At 38.3% G+C, this 17,318-nt stretch overlaps 1 protein-coding gene across 4 annotated transcripts in view; it reads right to left on the reverse strand.

The window, feature by feature from the left end:
* BUB1B (BUB1 mitotic checkpoint serine/threonine kinase B) overlaps positions 1-17,318 on the reverse strand; it is a 61,893-nt gene that overhangs the window by 34,907 nt on the left and 9,668 nt on the right. For all 4 annotated transcript variants that reach the window (XM_003900762.5, XM_009209903.4, XM_009209902.4 and 1 more), the window contains exons 4-8: positions 16,919-17,063; positions 11,826-12,022; positions 3,751-3,920; positions 2,250-2,464; positions 1,987-2,078 (exon numbers count right to left, since the gene is read on the reverse strand). In XM_003900762.5, coding sequence (XP_003900811.2) covers positions 1,987-2,078; positions 2,250-2,464; positions 3,751-3,920; positions 11,826-12,022; positions 16,919-17,063 — 819 coding nt within the window. The remainder of the gene's footprint in view (positions 1-1,986; positions 2,079-2,249; positions 2,465-3,750; positions 3,921-11,825; positions 12,023-16,918; positions 17,064-17,318) is intronic.

Here is a 17,318-nt window from a genome sequence, read left to right on the forward strand (position 1 = left end):
CCAGGCTGGTTTTTCTTTATTATTACAATTGATTTATTTTTTAGAGATAGGTTCTTGCCCTGTTGCCCATGCTGGAGTGCTGTGGCATGATCATAGCTCACTGTAGCTTCAAACTCTTGGGCTCAAGTGATCCCCCTTCAGTCACTCGAGTAGTTAGGACTACCGGCACCCACTGCCATACCCAGATAATTAAAAAAAAATTGTTGGCCGGGTGCAGTGGCTCACACCTGTAATCCCAGCACTTTGGGAGGCTGAGGCGGGTGGATCATGAGGTCAGGAGATCGAGACCATCCTGGCTAGCACGGTGAAACCCCGTCTCTACTAAAAAATAGACAAAATTAGCCAGGCATGGTGGCGGGCCCTGTGGTCCCAGCTACTCCAGAGGCTGAGTTAGGAGAATGGTGTGAACCTGAGAGGTGGAGCTTGCAGTGAGCTGAGATTGTGCCACTGCACTCCAGCCTGGGCAACAGAGCGAGACTCTGTCTCAAAAAAAAAAAAAAAAAAAAAATTGTTTTGTAGGGTCAGGTTTTTGCTGTGTTGCTCAGGCTGGTTTCGAACTCCTGGCCTCGAGTGATTCTCCTGCCTTGGCCTCCCAAAGTGCTCGGATGGCAAACATGGGCTGCCATGCCTGTTGAACCAGGAGGTCAAGGTTGCAGTGAGCCAAGATGGTGCCACTGCACTCCAGCCTGCTGGGCAACAGAGCAAGACTCTGTTTAAAAACAACAAAAAAAAATAGCCTTCCCCTTGTCCTGAGCACTTAGGCAGAACAGAATTTTTGCTCAAAATCTTAATTATTATTTTTGCATTCCTAGCATGTAGTGGGAGTTATAAATTAGTTATGAGGTAACTCTTGCAATGGGACAGAATTCAACCTAGTATTAGAACCAGGGCCGGGGGTGGCTCACACCTGTAATCCCAGCACTTTGGGAGGCCAAGGCGGGCGGATCATGAGGTCAAGAGATCGAGACCATCCTGGTTAACACGGTAAAACCCTGTTTCTACTAAAAATACAAAAAATTAGCCAGGCGTGGTGGCGGACGCCTGTAGTCCCAGCTACTTGGGAGGCTGAGGCAGGAGAATGGCATGAACCCGGGAGGTGGAGCTTGCAGTGAGCCGAGATCACGTCACTGCACTCCAGCCTGGGCGACAGAGTGAGACTCTGTCTCAAAAAAAAAAAAAAAAAAAAAAAAAAAAGAACTAGGCAATGTTAAGCATTAGACTAAATCTCAGGCTGGCTTGCTGACTTGTTTATTTAACCACCAGCTACTATACTTTTTCTTAAAAACAGAAACGCTAAGGATTAGGAAGACAGGAGAAAAATATGTCCAGAAGGAAAAAGCAGGATACAAGGGAAAACTATCATCATTTCTCATTACTATCAATGACAAAATGAGAACGTCTCACTTAAATCACATTATCTTTTCCCTACATCCCCATTATCCCATCAGACAAATCTTCGAACTTAACTGCTGAAGCCTCTCCCATCCATGCTGCCTTCTGCTTTCATTACCACTACCCTGCCCAAATACCACTCCTTAATATCCTTGCCTGAACCATTCCAATAGCTTATTTATCTGTGTTCAATCCATCTTCCAGAATAGCCGCCATTAATTTTCCTAAAGCAATGTTCAGTAATGAAAATATAAACCTAATTAATAAGTTTATTCCTTAATAAAATATTAACAAATGGTCTTTTAACCCTAACATACTCAAAGGAATACAAACATAAAGGATATACAAAACTTTGGTTACTATTTTCTAATAAATAGAGACAGGGTCTCACTAGGCTGCCCAGGCTGGTCTTGAACACCTAGGCTCTAGGGATCCTCCTGCCTCCACCTGTGTTGGGATTACAGGTGTGAGCTACTACACCTGGCCTGGTTACTTTCATCTTCACAAAGAAGAAAATGCCTCTGGGAAGTAGAATAGGTGCCTCTGCCCACTCTTAATAATTCTCACTTCAAAATATCCAAAAACCACACTCACATAACTGGCTGTTGTGCAGTCTCTTCCACATATGGTGTAAAACTGGGAAGCACAGCGGGTACAGCCATCAGTGACGCTGTATTGCCACGAGGCTGGAGATGAAGAAGAAAACTAAAATTACCATAGTTTTATGTTCTGAGACAGCATATATAGACCATACCTAAATATTCAAGAGGAATTAAAAGAGGTGGTAAAAATACTTCTCTACTCTAAATGTGAAGTCTTTGTTGTGTCAGCAAAGCACTGGATCTAAGAGTCCTTACCCTGTATTCCAAGGACCTGCCTGTGTTCCAAGGGCCTGCTTGCAGCTCATTCTCTTTGGCCCTGGGCACCGGGGGTGCTATCCATGGCTGGACTGTAGGCTTAGACAACTCTGCTATAGAAGCCTCATCAGCATTTTCATCAAAAACAGTAATTCTACTATTACTTTGCATCTGTTGAGGAAACGGATTTTGGAGTCCTCTGTTCTGGCTTGGAGCTAGGAGCAAAAATATTAAAACTTCATGTAAAATGTTTCATTATTAACTTAGATGCCAGATAAAGTATACCTATTCTTCCCCAACTCAAGGAGAATATTTCCACTACAATAGAAAAAAGTATTTTTTTAAATAAAAAAACTTAATAAATAAAAAATAGAATCGTTTTATCCATTCTTTGTTACTTATATTCTGCCTTTTCCCTCCTCCAGTCACTCCCCATCTTTTATTCACAGATTTCCAAAAAAGACATTCTACATCTTCCTTCAGTCATCATTATAACATTATCTAGTTTTATCAGAAACTAACCTAAGTTTTATTCTTCAGTTTTAAACTTTCTCTCAATGGAGTATATCCAGAGATATACTGGAACTAGAGAATACAAAATTAACCCATTTATTAGGGGTTTTCTCTGTTGTGGGGCTGGTTATTAACCAAGCTTCATCACAATCTGGATGAAATAGCCTTTGGGACCATACATTTTCTATATCCTAATTCTAGAATCACCAAGCAACATTCTGATTATTGATAAATTGATACCAGGAAAGAAATGAGAGATTAAAAAAAAGTCTGGTTTACATGTCTAACTGCTATAAATATAATAAATAAAAGCTTATTATTCTCTGTACCTTCTGGTCAATTTTGCTATGAACCTAAAACTGCTCTAAAAAATAGTCAGTGTTGTCCAGATGCAGTGGCTCACACCTATAATCCTAGCTACTTGGGAGGCTGAGGCAAGAGGACTGCTTGAGCCTAGGAGTTTGAAGCTGTGGTGAGCTATGATTGCACCACCACGTTTCAGGCAACAGAGCGAGAACCTATCTCTTAAAAAAAAAAAAGTCAATGTTAATTAAAACAAAATTATTGCTGATCTTTGGGTATACAGAGAGTCTAATGTCTGGTCCCAAAGGGCTCTGAAGGCAGGGTTCTTAACCATATTAGTATCATTCTCTGAGGCTTTGGTATACATAAGTTTCACTTTAACAACACCTGCTATATTACTACGTATCTTCTTTCAACTTACGATTCAAACTCAGAAAATCTTGATGCTTCCTAAATATTAGGTCTTTCTTAATTAAGACACAAAGTTACTGATGCATTTTGATTTTACTGTACACTGTAATATTAGCTCTCCTTTGACTTCCTTCTTTGTGCTACTCAGTATTCAGCAAACTAGAACAGTGCCCATAGGTATACTTATGTATTATCTGCTTACATGAGTTTACCACTTATGTGATTTTACCACTAGAAACTAACAGTTTTCCGAAATAACATTTAACAAACTTACCCTTGAGAGCACCTCCTACACGGATGATCGGAGCTCTTGCTGTCTTTTTCCCTTTGCTCTTTAGTTCAGCTAGTGTGCTTCGTTGTGGTACAGAAGACTCAAAAACTTCCTCCTCTTCTTCTTTCTCAAGTGCCAACAGAGTTTGTCGAGACACTCGAGCTTGGAATTGTCTAAAGCAGCAGAATGGACAACTAACTTTTAGTGAGGTGACCACGACTTTACCAGACTCTAAATTTCCAATTTGTTAAAGTAAACAAATTAGAAGAATAGGCTGGGGGAAGAATGCAGAAATATCCCAAAGAACATGTTTATTCTCTCGGAAGTAAAGAGAGTCACCTTAAGATCATGAAAAGTTTTGGCTAGAATGATTTAACTTTCCCTTTAAATGCCCAAGTTTGACCAATTTAAATTATTCTGAAAATCACCATTAAGTTGATCTGAGGATCAGGTTAGGGTTATTAAGACTAAGATCACAGAATTTATTAAGATTAGAGTTTCCCCACCAACTTTTTATTAGAAAACTGGACCCACCAATTGTTAATATTATGCCACATCTATTTTATCACTGAGTGTCTTTTTCTATACACATGCATGCACACACACGCACATATACAGTTTCTCCTGACCTATATGAAATGAAGTTGCATATGACATGACATTTTACTTTAGCAAAGCTGGCAGAAGTTTGAAAAGTAAACTTCCTATGCTGTCGCCACAGTTTTAAGTATTATCAGAAAAGATTCTCCATTCCTACCACTGCTTCATTCAACCAGCCTTGAAAAGTATTATCATAAGGGTAAAAAAACCCCAAAAAACCCAGAATAAATTGCAGGTGCTGGCCAAGATGGAGTATGCCCACTATACCTTTTCTCTCTCTCTCTCACTGATAGGATCAAAAACTGTAGACAATATACAAAAAAAGCAACTAACTGAGGGCTCTGAAAAGTCAACAAAAGCAAATGGACTGTGGAGAGGGGTCAAAACTTGAAGAAACAACCCACGCAGGATTGTTTCCTGTTTTTTATTCTTCTATTTTCTCTTGTGGTTTTGAACTGTTGCAATGGTGGTACGTGAATCTGAAACTCCTAAAGAAACCCCAATCCTTACTGGTATAAGGACTGGGAAAAGAGGACTCTGAAGGCCAAAGAATATGGGAGGAGAACTGCAAAGGAATGAGCTGAACAAGAGGATCTCCTAATTCTGTATGTGAATTGGCACACATCTTAGGTTCCCTCTTGAGCTGTGCATGCACAGGGTAGATTCAAAGCAGCACAGAAAAGGCTTTGAGAACTGAACTATGATTAAACCACTGCCCAAGCCCCAGATAAACCCTTAAGCAGGACGTGCATGGGACAGACCCAAAGCAATATAGCAAATGACTTGAAAACTGAACTGACAATGGAACGAATAGCCACACAAGATGACAAAGAACTTGTAATATCTGAAGTGTGGTTGTCTACTAAGACAAAAACATAGATATTCTCCAGAGAATATCAGCCAACAGGATCAGAGTCTTATAACATAGGGTCAGGATAAATGTCCAGGGTACAAGAATTACTTGACACACAAAGAACTAGGAAAATGTGACCAACTTTCAAAGGAAAAAACAATAAGCGAATGCAAACATAAAATGACCCAGATGGTATCGTTTTCAGATGGAGATTTTATTTTATTTTGTTTTTTGAGACAGAGTCTCATTCTGTCACCCAGGCTGGACTACAGTGGCGCAATCTCGGCTCACTACAACCTCTGCCTCCTGGGTTTAAGCGATTCTCTTGCCTCAGCCTCCCGAGTGGCTGAGATTACAGGTACTCACAACCACGCCCAGGTAGTTTTTGTATTTTTAGTAGAGATGGGGTTTCACCATATTGGCCAGGCTGGTCTCTCAAACTCCCGACCTCAAGTGATTTGCCCGCCTTGGCCTCCCAAAGTGTTGGGATTACAGGCGTGAGCCACCGTGCCCAGCTTGGAGATTTTAAAGTACCTAATATAACTATGTTCCATAAGATAAAGGTAAAAACATTTGAAATGAATGGAAGGACAGAAATTCTCAACAGAGAAACAGAAATTATAAAAAAGAATGAAATAGAAATTTTAGAATTGAAAAATACAGTATCTGAAATAAAAAATTTATGTTGAATGGTTTCAATAGCAGGATGGAGATGGAAGAGAAAAGAATAAGTGAACCTGAAGACAGAGCAACAAAAATGGGCCAATCTAAAAAACAAAAAGAAAAATGGCTTAACAGAGCTTCAGGGACCTATGGAATGATACCAAAAAGTTTAATTTGGACAGATTCTTGGTAGCAGAGTGGGGAGAAATGATCTAAAATTTGTGCAACTGAAGTCCCAGAGAGAGAAAGAAGAAAGAGATGTAGGTATAAAAAAGCATTTTAAAAATAATGGCTGAAAACTTGTCAAATTTTGTGAAAGGCATACATTTGCAAATTCAAAAGGCCCAGTGAACTCCAAACAGATTAAATGTAAAGAAAATCACATCTAGGCAGGGTGTGGTGGCTCATGCTTGTAATCCCAGCACTTTCCAAGGCCAAGGCGGGTGGATTACCTGAGATCAGGAGTTCCAGACCATGCTGACCAACATGGAGAAACCCTATTTCTACTAAAAATAGAAAATTAGCTGGGTGTGGTGGCGCATACCTGTAATCCTAGCTAGTCGAGAGGCTGAGGCAGGAGAATCGCTTGAACCCAGGAGGTGGAAGTTGCTGTGAGCTGAGATTGCGCCACTGTACTCCAGCCTGGGTGACAGAGCTCGACTCTGCCTCAAAAAAAAAAAAAAAAAAAAAATCACATCTAGACACATCACAATCAAACTTCTGAAAGCCCAAGCTAAACAAGAAAAAATCTTGGACAAGGCCAGAGAAAAATCAACACATTATGTATAGGTCAGAAACTACTAAATGACTACAGATTTCTTATTAGAAACCATGGAGGGCCGGGCGCAGTGGCCCATGCCTGTAATCCCAGCACTTTGGGAGGCCGAGGCATGCGGATCATGAGGTCAGGAGATCGAACCATCCTACCTCAGTGAAACTCTGTCTCTACTAAAAATACAAAAAGTAGCCAGTTGTGGTAGCAGGTGTCTGTAATCCCAGCTACTCGGGAGGCTGAGGCAGGAGAATGGCGCGAACCCGGGAGGCAGAGCTTGCAGAGCGCCAAGATTGCGCCACTGCACTCCAGCCTGGACGACAGAGCAAGACTCTGTCTCAAAAAAAAAAAAAAAAAAAAAAGGAAAGAAAGCACCGAGGCCAGAAGACAGTGGAATAACATCATTAAAGTGGTGAAAGAAAATAAATGTTGGCTGGGCATGGTGGCTCATGCCTGTAATCTCAGCACTTTGGGAGGCCAAGGTGGGCAGATCATTTGAGGTCAGGAGTTTGAGACCAGCCCAGCCAATGTGATGAAATCCCTTATCTTCTAAAAATACAAAAATCAGCCGGGTGTGGTGGTGCATGCCTATAGTCCCAGCTACTTAGCTACTCGGGAGGCTGAGGCAAGAGAATCACTTGAGCTTGGGAGGTGGAGGTTGCAGAGAACCGAAATCGTGCCATCCATTGCACTCCAGCCTGGGCGACAGAGCGAGACTCCATCTCAAAAAGAAAAGAAAAGAAAAGAAAAGTGGACCCAGAATACTATATCCAGTAAAAATATCTTTCAGGAAAGAAGATGAAATGAAGACATTCTCAGATGAAGAAAAACTAGGAGAACTGACAACAGACCTGCTCTGAAAGAAAATGGCTATAAAAAGTTCTTCAGGCCGGGCGCGGTGGCTCAAGCCTGTAATCCCAGCACTTTGGGAGGCCGAGACAGGTGGATCACGAGGTCAGGAGATCCAGACCATCCTGGCTAACACGGTGAAACCCTGTCTCTACTAAAAAATACAAAAAAAAACTAGCCGGGCGAGGTGGCGGGCGCCTGTAGTCCCAGCTACTCGGGAGACTGAGGCAGGAGAATGGCGTGGACCCGGGAGGCGGAGCTTGCAGTGAGCTGAGATCTGGCCACTGCACTCCAGCCTGGGAGACAGAGCGAGACTCCGTCTCAAAAAAAAAAAAAAAAAAAAAAAGTTGTTCTTCAGACTAAAGGGAAATGATACTAGAAGGGAACTTGGAGCTTCAGGAATGAAGAAAGAACAACAACAAGAAAAAAGGGTAAACACAAAAGACTATTTTCCTAAGTTATTTAAGATATATATATGGCTTTTGAAAGCAAAACAAAATATTGTCTGGTGGGGTTTTTAATGCATATAGATGCAATACATATGGCAAGTATACCAAAAGAGTAGGGAATATAAAGGAACCTTTATGGTTATAAAGCTTCTGTATTTTACTTTAAATGGTAAAATATTAACTCTAAGTAGAATGTGAAAGTTTAGGTATATTATATACCTTATAGCAACCACATAAAAAGTTGTAATAGACAAAAAGCCGGTAATACAATTTAAAATGAAATACTAAAAAATATTCAGATAATCCAAAAGAAGGTAGGAAAGAGGACAAAGAGGAACAAAAGACATGGAACAAATAATAAAATAGTAGACCTAAACCCAACAATATTAAAAATTCTATTGAATGGTCTCAACATAACAAAAAAGATATTGTTAGAGTTCACGGAAAAAACACGATCCAACTATTTGCTGTGTATAAGAAACCCACTTAAAAAATATAAAGACATAGACAGGTTAAAAGTTAAAGAAGTTAATTAACGTAAGTGTCACTAAAGTTGGTATATAACCCTCCACTGCTAAATTCGACTGGCTTAACAAAAAGGTAAAAAGAAAATGACACAAAAACCTGTTACACAAATGTTCACACAGTACTATTTTGTAATAGTCAAAAGTTGCAAACAACCTAAAGGTTCACTAACTGATGAATGGATAAATAAAATGGATAAATAATATTCATATGATAGAATATCATTTGGCAATAAACAGGAATAAAGTACTGATACATGTCGCAACTATGTTCATTTATGATGAACCTTGAAAATAGTATGCTGAAAATCCCCGTTCCACCCTCCCCTCCCTGGAAAAAAAAAAAAAAAAGGAAATAGTATGCTAAGTGAAAGAAGCCAATCACAAAAGACCATGTATTGTAGGATTCCGTTTAACTGAAATGTCCAGAATAAGCAAATCCATAGACACGAAGAGCAGAGCAGTGGTTGCCTAGGAGCGAGGTTAAGTAGGAATGGGGAGTGACTGCTACTGGGCATGGGGTTCATTTTAGGGTGTGAAAAATGTTCTAAAATTAGATTGTAATGATGATTACACAACTCTAAAAGTGTTTTTTTTTTTTTTTTGTTTCTTTTTTGTTTTGTTTTTTAAAGTAAAGAAAGGGAAAAGATGTATCACACAAACAAAAAGGAAGCTGGGGTAGCTGTACTAATATCAGACCAGGTAGACTTCTGAACAAGGAGTATTATCAGGGATAAAGGGAGACATTATATAATGATACAGAAGTCAATTCTAAATGCTTATGCATCTAACAACAGAACTTCAAAATATATTAAGCAAAATTGATGGGACTAAAAGAAATAGACAAAATCACAAAGAGGCTTCAAAACCCTTCTTAGTAATTGATATAACAAGTAGACAGAAAGTTATCAATGATACAGAAGACCAGAACAGACTACCAGTCAACTTGCCCTAAATTATATTTACAGAATATTACACTCTAAAAAACAGAATACACGTATTTTTCAAGTGTACATGAAACATTCAACAAGATAAACCATAATCTGGGTGATAAAACAAATCTTAACAAATTTAAGACTTGAAACCATATACATTATGTTCTCTGACCACTATGGAATTAAACTAGATATCAATAACAGATATCTGAAAAATCCAAAAACACTTACTAACTTAAGTAATACATTCTAAGTAACTTATGGGTCAAAAGGAAGACACAAGACAAGTTAGAAAATATTTTGAACTAAATTGAAATGAAAATACAGTATATCACAACTTGTGGGATACAACTAAAGCAGTGCTTAGAAGGGAATTTAGAGCATTAAATGTTTATATTAGAAAAAGAGAAAGGTCTAGAATCAGTGATCTAGGCTTTCACCTTAAACTACAAAAAGAAGAGCAAGTTATACCCAAAGTAAATGGAAAGAAATAAAGTGCAGAAATAAAATTAAGAACAGAAAATCATTAAGAGAAAAAAAAAAAAAAAAAATCAATGAACCCAAAAGCTGGTTTTCTAAAACAATCAATAAAATTGATATCTTAGCTACACTGAGAAGACACAAATTACCAATATCAGGAGAAAGAGGGAGAATCACTACATAACCTGCAGACATTAAAAGCATAGTAAGGGAATATTATGAACAAGTCTATACCCACAAACTCATTAACTTGGATGAATGGATCAATTCCTTGAAAGACAAAAATCTACCGAAGTTTACTTAAAAAAAAAAAAAGCCTAAATAAATGGAGAATTATACCATATTCCTGTATAATCCTAATCAAAATCCCAGAAAGCTGATTCTAAAACTTATATAGAAAGTCAAATGAACTACCAGAGTTAAATGTAAGAACAAAGTTAGAGGACTCATTTTATCTGCTTTCTAGACTTACTATAAGGGTATAGATAGCATGGTAAACACTAATGGATAGACACAGACATCGGTAGAAAAAACAGAATAATAGAAATAAACCTACATAAACATGATCAACTAATTTTTTTTAAATCAAGGTATAAAGGCAATTCAATGGAGAAAGATTAGTCTTCTCAACAAATGGCATTGGAGCAAATGAACATTAAAATGCTAAAAAAAAAAAACTTAACCTCTATCTTCTACAAAAATTAACTCAAAATGGATCAGCGATCTAAATGTAAAAAGTGAAATTATAAAACTTGAAGATGAAAACTTGAAGATGAAAATCTCTATGACAACCTTTGGCTAGATAAAAAATTCTTAGACACATCAAAAGCACAATTCATACAAGAAAATCTTGTAAATTAGACTTCTTTAAAATTAAAAACTTCTGTTCTAAAAAAGACAGCTAAGAAAATGAACAGACCAGGCTTAAGCCAAGAGAAAATATTTTCAAATCACATATCTGACAAAGGCTTATATTTACAATCTATAAAGAACTTTTACAACTCAAATGCATTATGCTAAATCAAAGAAGCCAGACTCAAAAGGCTGTATATTATATGACTCCATTTATATGGCACTCTGGAAAAGGCAAAACCACAGGGCTGGAGAATAAATCAGTGTTTGCCAGGGGTTTGGGTTAAGCAAAGGCACTAACTACAAAGGGAATTCTTCTTCTTTTTTTTTTTTTTTAATTATACTTTAAGTTCTAGGGTATATGTGCACAACATGCAGGTTTGTTACATATGTATACATGTGCCATGTTGGTGTGCTGCACCCATTAAATCGTCATTTACATTAGGTATATCTCCTAATGCTATCCCTCCCCTCCTCCCCCCACCCCACGACAGGCCCCGGTGTGTGATGTTCACTACAAAGGGAATTCTTTTAGGGAGTGTGAAATTATTCTGTATCTTGGTAGTGTTGATGATTACAAGTCTTTTTACTCATAGTACTGTATACCAAAGAGTGGATTTTACTCTATGATAAATAAAATTTTTTTTTTTTTTTTTTTTTTTTTTGAGACGGAGTCTCGCTCTGTCACCCAGGCTGGAGTGCAGTGGCCGGATCTCAGCTCACTGCAAGCTCTACCTCCCGGGTTCACGCCATTCTCCTGCCTCAGCCTCCCGAGTAGCTGGGACTACAGGCGCCTGCCACCTCGCCCGGCTAAGTTTTTGTATTTTTAGTAGAGACGGGGTTTCACTGTGTTAGCCAGGATGGTCTCGATCTCCTGACCTCGTGATCCGCCCGTCTCGGCCTCCCAAAGTGCTGGGATTACAGGCTTGAGCCACTGCGCCCGGCCTAAAATTTTTTAAATATATCTTTAAAAAAATTGAATAGTAACTAAGTAAACTTAACATGCCAATCCACCAGAAAGCACTTTATTCAGACGCAAAAAAGAGATAATTTATTTCTATTATTTTTAAAGAGTTAAGACAAGCTCCAAAGAAAGTTTACCGGTGCTGGGACTGTAGTCTTTCTAGTGGTTCAGCCTTCTGTTGAATCCCTTCCTGAAATATCGCATCTGCTTTCCTAAAGTTTTCTCTAGCTTCATATTCTTCTGCCCATGAGATATAGAACTGAGCAAGTGAAACACCAATCCCTTGGTTGTGCAAGTAACTGTACATATCCAAAGGCTCATTGCATAAACGCCCCTGTAACAAAAGTGTTAACAGTTAACTAATTTCTATTCACATATTGAATGCCTATTAGATGCCAAACAATCACTGGAGATACTACATGCAATTCCTGTATTGAAAAAAAATCCATTATTACAATGTGATAAGGACCATACACTGGGAGGACCTAAAAAAGAGACAAAATTGAGAGATTTGTAAGAAGAAGAGTTGGAGAGTAAAGGCTTCAAGAAGGAGTAATAAGCCAGGTGCAGTGGCTTATGCCTGTAATTACAGCACTTTGGGAAGCCGAGGTAGGAGTAGGAGGATCGCTTGAGGTTCGGAGTTTGAGACAAGCCTGGGCAACATAACAAGACCCTACAACAAAATTTAAAAATTTAGCTGGGCATGGTGGAAGGTGCCTGTAGTCCCAGCTACCCAGGAGGCTGAGGCAGGAGAATCACTTGAGTCCCAGAGTTTGAGGCTGCAGTGAACTATGACAGTGCCACTGCACTCTAGCCTAGGTGACAGAGTGAGACCCTGTCTCTAAAGAAAAGAAAAAAAAGCGGGGATGAAGGGGTTAACATTTGAGCTTAGCCCTGAAGGAGAAATGGACTTTCATCAGGTGGAAACTGGGAAGGGAAGGGTATTTCAGCCACAGAAAATAGCATAAGCAAAGATACAGAAAATAGCATAAGCAAAGATACAGAAAATTAAAAGTTATGCAGGGGTCCAGGTAAGGTAGCAGTCTGGAGAAAAAGGCTGTGATAGGCCTTGAATGTCAAGCTAATCAATTTTGAATCTGCCTAATAGTAATTGTTATATGTGTTAAGGGTGGGTGAGCGATAAGCAAAGGAATGACATAGTCAAATCTGTGTTTTAGAAGGGACATTATGAGACCATATACAATGTAGATAACTCTATTAGCAAGAGGGAGGAAAATATCACTAAAAACCTGACATGATAAACATTTTGATAAATTTTTTCAGTCTTTTTTTCCTTAAGGATAAAAGGTTATATATTATCTTATAAAGTTTTGATCATAATAAAATTTGCTTTTATTCCACTATCATACTGCATCATTCACTTTTCCATGCTGCCTGCTTACACTTAACCATTATTTTTTATTTTTATTTTTATTTCTAGAGACAAGGTCTTGCTCTGCTGCCCAGGCTGGACTGCAGTGGCGCAATCATAGTTCACTGCAGCCTCGAATTCTTTTCACTATTATTTTTAAACGAACGCATCATGTTTCATCTAATAGAGCTTCCATAATTTAACTGTTCATCTACTTCTGGATATTTAAACAACTTCTAATTTTTGCCCAATTATAAATAATTCTAAAATAAATAACTTCATGCATACAACCTTTCACATTTTACATTATTCCATTAAGAGAAATTCCTAGAACTATGTTAAAAGGTAACAAATTGCTTTCTGAGATGGTTGTAAAAATTGTTAATGCTAAAATTTAATAATTCGCAAAAATACTCATTCCACCAGACTCTAATCAGCATTAGAAGCTATTAAAAACAATTCCTAATTTTACATAAAAATAGCATTTCTTTTTTTTCTTTTCGAGACGGAGTCTCGCTCTGTCGCCAGGCTGGAGTGCAGCAGCGCAATCTTGGCTCACTGCTACTTCCGCCTCCTGGGTTCAAGTGGTTCTCCTGCCTCAGCCTCCCAAGTAGCTGGGACTACAGGCACGCGCCACCACGCCGGGCTAATTTTTGTATTTTTAGTAGAGACGGGTTTTCACCATGTTGCCAGTATGGTCTCTATCTCTTGACCTCGTGATCTATCCACCTCAGCCTCCCAAAGTGCTGGGATTACAGGCATGAGCCACCGCTCCTGGCCAAAAATAGCATTTCAATGTTCTAGTTAGGAGTTCTTTTACTACTAGAGAAGCTACCATTTGTTACTTTACTAAATGTCTCCTATTTATCTGTTCCTAATTGTCTAGCCTAGATTAAGTCCTTCTTGTATGTGTTCCTACAGAACTCGTAATTTTCTTTTTGTTACAGTTACAATTAATGGCTTCACATTTGTCTTTCAGATAAACTAAGCTCTACAAAGTCAGAAGACATTGCTATCTATTATATGCTAGCCCTTAATCATGGTCTAGTACAACAAATGCTTAAATAAATGAAATGTTTTATTTATATCTTTAACAAAAATGATTAGTATTTTATAGTTTAATTTTGCAGTAATTCAGTAAACGGATTTTTCTTGCTTATTTAAATTAGCGATGTTTTCTCATATGTGGTGGTGTTTCAAGAAAAGTTATAATTCTGAATGTGCTACCAGCATAAGATCCAATCTTTGATATCTGTCACTACATAAATATAGTTTAACAGTGATTTCACTACTTTGAGAGCTTTCTGAATGGTTCTGGTGTTCTTGTGCATGGGACAGCCAGTAAAGATCAGGTTATTCAGAGTGCTGAATGAGATCACTTAAGAAATAACATAAATAAAAGGACTATATGGTTAGATTAATAGATCTAAAAGTTAAATAAACCTTTTTTTTGGTAACCCTTAAATTGCCAAACTAAAATAATTTTATACCTTTAAATAAAAATACCAGATGCTTTCCAGAAACAATTTTTTCCTTAGCTAGACTGTAGGAGTCACATAAAATAACTCACTGGAGAAATCCTTCTGCAAAGCAAAAGAAAGTAGTGTGAAGAATTAATCTGTTACTCCTCTTGACCAGAACCACAAAGAAAAAGCAATAGTTTAATATGTACCAAGTTAGCCATATACAAAGTTCAGATTATTGCTGATCATTCTAGTGCTGATCATTTGAATTTGATAGTTGTCTATACCAGTGCTTCTCAAATAATCTGTGGCAAAGGGGCCAGTTTTATTGTGTGTATGTGTGTGTTCCATTATGGACTGATATAAAATACAATAAAAACAGAAGTTACTCAAAGAATGATGATGTGTTTGGATGTCCCGGCAACATCAAATTGTTACCAAAGTTTCTAAAGCTCACTTTCAATTTTTGTACTTATCTCACACAGTATGCAAACCCTTCTTTCAGTAGCACTGATCTAGATTATGCTTTTTATGATACTGGCTTGTTTTCCCTATTGATTTGTAAGAATTCTTGATAAATGTGCCCTGAGTTATTAGTAGTTTATGTGGAGGTAGGTATGGTGGCTTATACCTGTAGTCTTAGCCCTTTGGGAGGCTGAGGTGGGAGGATCGTTTGAGGCCAGGAGTGGGAGGCTGCAGTGAGCTATGATCCTGCCTCTGCACTATAGCCTGGATGATAGATTGACACCCCATATGTTAAGAAAAACAAAAAAACAAAAAAACACAAAACTAATAAACAAACAGTTTAGCTGTTTAAATTTAGCAACTGTTTCTTCTAAGTTGTTCCTTGTCTTTTTTTTTTTTAGAGGTAGGATAATAATCTGTGGCAAAGGGGCCAGTTTTATTGTGTGTATGTGTGTGTTCCATTATGGACAGGGTCAACTGTATTGGAAGTTTAAAATAGTCCTCCTCAAGACTTATTTTAGTAAGAAATTTATTTCTTACTTTATTTTAGTAAGAAATCTTATCACTTTTAATGTCGACAGATTTGTTTTAGAAAGAAATCTTATCAGTTTTAATGTCAATATTTCATCATATTGTAGTGGTTGTAAATAATTCCAAATATTTATTTTTTTTCTATTTTAGAATAAAAGCAGTAATATTAATGTCTAAGAAACCGTGGTCATTTTTTAAATGAAAAATATGCTTTTCCTACATGTCAAGTGAGACAGTACAAAGTAGTGCTGGGATTACAGGCATGAGCCACCATGCCCAGCTGAGGCAGACATTTTTGGCTGTAGCAATACACTAGGTGAAAAAAGTCCAAAGACCAATAAAAAACTAAAATATCACTTCTTTATGTTGATGACTTTCATAAAGGGGTAAAAGGGATACCAGAATCACAGAGGGAAGTTTTTCCCCAAACAACCACACTGCTGCCAAATGTTAGTTCCTGCACCTTCCCATCCAGTACAGTTGAATGGCCCAATTATGTTTTTCTGCTTTGGTTTTTGTTTTTTTGAGACAGGATCTTGCTCTGTCACCTGGGCTGGTGTACAGTGGTGCAATCTCAGCTCATTGTAGTCTGGACTTCCCGGGCTCAAGTGACCCTCCCACCTCAGCCTCCTGAGGAGCTGGGACTACAGGTGCTGTGCCACCACACCTGGCTAATTTTTGTACTTATTGTAGAGATGGGGTTTCACCATGTTGCCCTGACTAGTCTTGAACTCCTGGACTCAAGCAATCAGCCCACCTCAGCCTCCCAAAATGTTGGGACCAGAGACATGAACCACTACACCCAGTTATGTTTAGAATAAATAAGTAAGTAATCTGGGCTAGGGGTGTTGGCTTATGCCTACACCCAGGACTTTGGGAGGCCCAGCACTTTGGGAGGTCAAATAATTCCAGCACTTTGGGAGGAGGCCAAGGTGGGAGGATGGCTTGAGCTCATGAGTTCGAGACCAGCCTGGGCAACAGAGAGAGACGTCATCTCTACTAAAAATTAAAAAATTAGCTGGATGTAATGGCATAGCACCTGTAGTCCCAGCTACTCAGGAGGCTGAGGTGAGAGGATTGCTTGAGCCCAGGAGGTTTAGTCTGCAGTGAGCCATGATGGAGCCACTGCACTCCAGCCTGGGTGACAGAGTGAGACCCTGTTTCAAAAAATAAAGTAAATTAATAACCTATACTCATTGAGAGATCTACAGACTTTGCGATCAATCTTAAAAGGGCGAAAATACCTTATTATACTATATTTAAGTCCACCTTTAAGTAGAACCAATTTAAGAAGTATTGCATATTTATTAAATGTTTCCAATCTACTAAATGGTTCAAAATGGCTCAGGTTTTACTTTCCCTTAGTTTAAAACTCAGATGACACTTGAGAAAGACTTACTAATTTAAGCCAGAGATTGAGAAATCGAGGATCACTATAATATCGTTTTTCTCCTTGTAGTGCTTCTACAGCTCTTTCTAATAACGTTGACATATTACTCTCCTTCCCACCTTGAGGATAGTTTTGCTCTGTCCAGCTGATATACCTAAATGGGAAGAAAAAGATAAGAACACATTTTAAACTGAACAGATACTTTTGTTCCTGCTCCAAGACCCATTCTGGATTTAAGCAGAAGTAAAGCATGTTTCTTTTGAGGTCCTCAATGACATACCCTAAGCCTGTATCCCTCAAACTTCTCCAAAGTATCTCTAATACCTGCTTCTGGGAAAAACTGAGGATAGGGATACAAGGGTGTAGTTCAAAGGCGTACATCATAAACTCGAAATTTCCTGAATCTTAA

This window comes from Papio anubis, chromosome 7, assembly GCF_008728515.1.
Source record: "Papio anubis isolate 15944 chromosome 7, Panubis1.0, whole genome shotgun sequence".
NCBI lineage: Eukaryota > Metazoa > Chordata > Mammalia > Primates > Cercopithecidae > Papio > Papio anubis.